At 32.2% G+C, this 2431-nt stretch overlaps 1 protein-coding gene across 1 annotated transcript; it reads left to right on the top strand.

The window, feature by feature from the left end:
- Positions 1-211: 211 nt before the first annotated feature.
- LOC143587181 (nuclear transport factor 2-like) lies at positions 212-2109 on the top strand. The gene is made up of 3 exons (XM_077068543.1): positions 212-639; positions 742-876; positions 1591-2109. The coding sequence occupies exons 1-3, from the start codon at positions 601-603 to the stop codon at positions 1948-1950; spliced, it is 534 nt and encodes a 177-aa protein (XP_076924658.1). The 5' UTR covers positions 212-600; the 3' UTR covers positions 1951-2109.
- Positions 2110-2431: the final 322 nt, after the last annotated feature.

Here is a 2431-nt window from a genome sequence, read left to right as displayed (position 1 = left end):
CTAAAATGACAATTATAGTTCATAATATATCAAAAACTTAATAAAAAAAGTCACAAATAGAAATTATTATATGAAATAATTGAATTTACGTACTACATATAATAATTTTTTTTTAATATTTTCTACCCGTGTGAAATACGAGCTCTAACCTAGTTGTATCATAGAGTAATTACATATTTACTCTACTTAATTTTCATAATTAGCACGTTAATTTAATTTATACGATAATTTTCCCTTTAGCTAATTTATTAACACGCTCTAATTTAATTACGCTTAGATTAAGGAAAAATCTCGAGCGCCGTCATAATAAAAAATCAACGAAGCGTCCATATCAGTGACTCCTCATTCGATCCAACGGCCAGGATTTAATTGGTAATGACTCAGTAGCAGATCTCATCTTCATCACTTCACTCTGTTAAAACCTGCAACTTTCACAGCAGCCACCATCACAATCACAATCTTCATCATCCTCAATCCTTCCTTCCATATATTCATTCACCCACAACTCAATTCACACCTTCCCAAACTCTAATTTCACTCTCTTCTATGTGAAGAAGAAACCATTACTTCCAGGGTTAGGGTTTAATAATAATAATAATAATGGCCAATTCCTACTCCTCTTCTGTTACTGCCTCTCAGGTATTCATTCTTTTCTTCTTCTCTATTTTATTTTATCAATATTCAACTCCATTTTATCATGTATTCAAGTTAACCTAGGGTTTTGTTGATTTATTTGTTTAGGTTGGTTCCTACTTTGTGCAACAATACTACCACGTGCTTCAACAACAACCTGATATCGTTTATCAGTTTTACTCTGATTCCAGTACCATGGTTCGAGTTGATGGCGAATCCACCGAGACTGCTTCGGCTATATTCGTAAATCTCTTTTCGTTATTCATTGATTTTATATGCTTGAAATTTGAATGTTATTTTGCCCTTTTTATAATCTGAATGTTATTAGATAATCACTATATGCATCACACTCTATTGACTTTAATTTCGGTTTTTATGGTGGGTGCCAATTGAAAATTCTAATTGAAATTAATATGTTAGATTGTTAAAGAAGTGGATTTTAGAACCATAAACCTCTTAAATCATTTTGTTAAAAAAAGTTAGATTATTGTCGCATTTCTATATCAGTTAAATTCATTTAAATTTTTTAGGCTCATTACGCAATAGTCTAGTTTTAATAAAATTTCAGGCCCAACACAGTGTTGTTCACGTTGACTTTTAATTCATTTTAGCTACTATGTTTGCTTATTTATGTTTAGTTATGTTCGTCTGCATACGTTCGTGAACCGTTCGTTTATGTTTTTTTACAAACGGACATAAACACGGACACACCTACTAATTTAATGAACGAACACGTTCGTGTTTGTTTGTTTGTTCGCTTCAAGTCAAACGAATGATAATGAACATGCTCCATTCATGTTCGTTCAATCTTTTACAAGCCTAATTAGAATATTGTTGCAATATTTAATTGCTGTATTCGTTTACTCTAATTGGTTTTAGCAATTCCGTTCACTTATTATACATATCCACGATAATGAAAATACTTGTATTTTGAATATTGGATTTCTATTTTTGTAGCAAATACATTCACTTATTCAATCACTACATTTTAGTGGGATTGAAATAAAGACAATAAATTCACTTGAATCATGGAGTCAAGGCATTGTTGTTGTGGTTTCGGGTTTCGTTAAATCCAAACTCTTCAGCGGTTGGAAGAAGTTTGTGCAGATATTTTTTCTTGCGCCACAAGAAAAGGGTTACTTTGTGATGAATGATATCTTTCACTTTGTAAGTGAGGAGGTTACACATCAGCGTCCACCACCTGTGGGCCCCGAGGTGAAAGTTGACTCTCAACCAATCACTTCTTCCGAGTTAGCTGGTATTTACCATTCCCCCTACCTATTTTCTTATTTTACGTTATGTAGATTTAAGTTGTAATTTATGGAGGTAGAAAAATAGGTGGGTCAGACGGGTTGGTTTGACTCGTAAGTGAAAACATATATTTGTGCACAATTTTTCTCAAGCAGTTAAATTTGTAGACAGGATTACAAAGCTTATGCTATTTTAGTGGAATAATAACCTCTTTAGTAAAATTGTTTAGGAAGTTTATTTAAAATGTATTTTGGTAGAATTTCAAGTTTCAGCCCTTTTGACGCATTAAATACTATATTACTTAAAAATGTATTTTTGTTTTTCGTTTTTTTTATTAAGAGCAAAATCGCAAACAAACTTATTTTTTTATTAAACATGAAACCATACTGCCGGGTTTTACCAATTATTTTGGTTTTGTTACATCTGTTAAGCCAGTCAAGGTTAAGTTATTTCGGTTTCTCACACAATTTTCTGGTAAGTTGGTCCAAATGTGAACCCAAATTGACCCATTTTAGGTAAGTGGGACAAAATTACCACCTCTACTGTG

Source organism: Bidens hawaiensis, unplaced genomic scaffold (genome assembly GCF_021521415.1).
Source record: "Bidens hawaiensis isolate Kalapana, Puna unplaced genomic scaffold, B.hawaiensis_p1.1 tig00035215_1, whole genome shotgun sequence".
In the NCBI taxonomy this organism is placed as follows: domain Eukaryota; kingdom Viridiplantae; phylum Streptophyta; class Magnoliopsida; order Asterales; family Asteraceae; genus Bidens; species Bidens hawaiensis.
The sequence above is the reverse complement of the archived record's forward strand: the minus strand, read 5'-3'. Positions and strand labels throughout refer to the sequence as shown.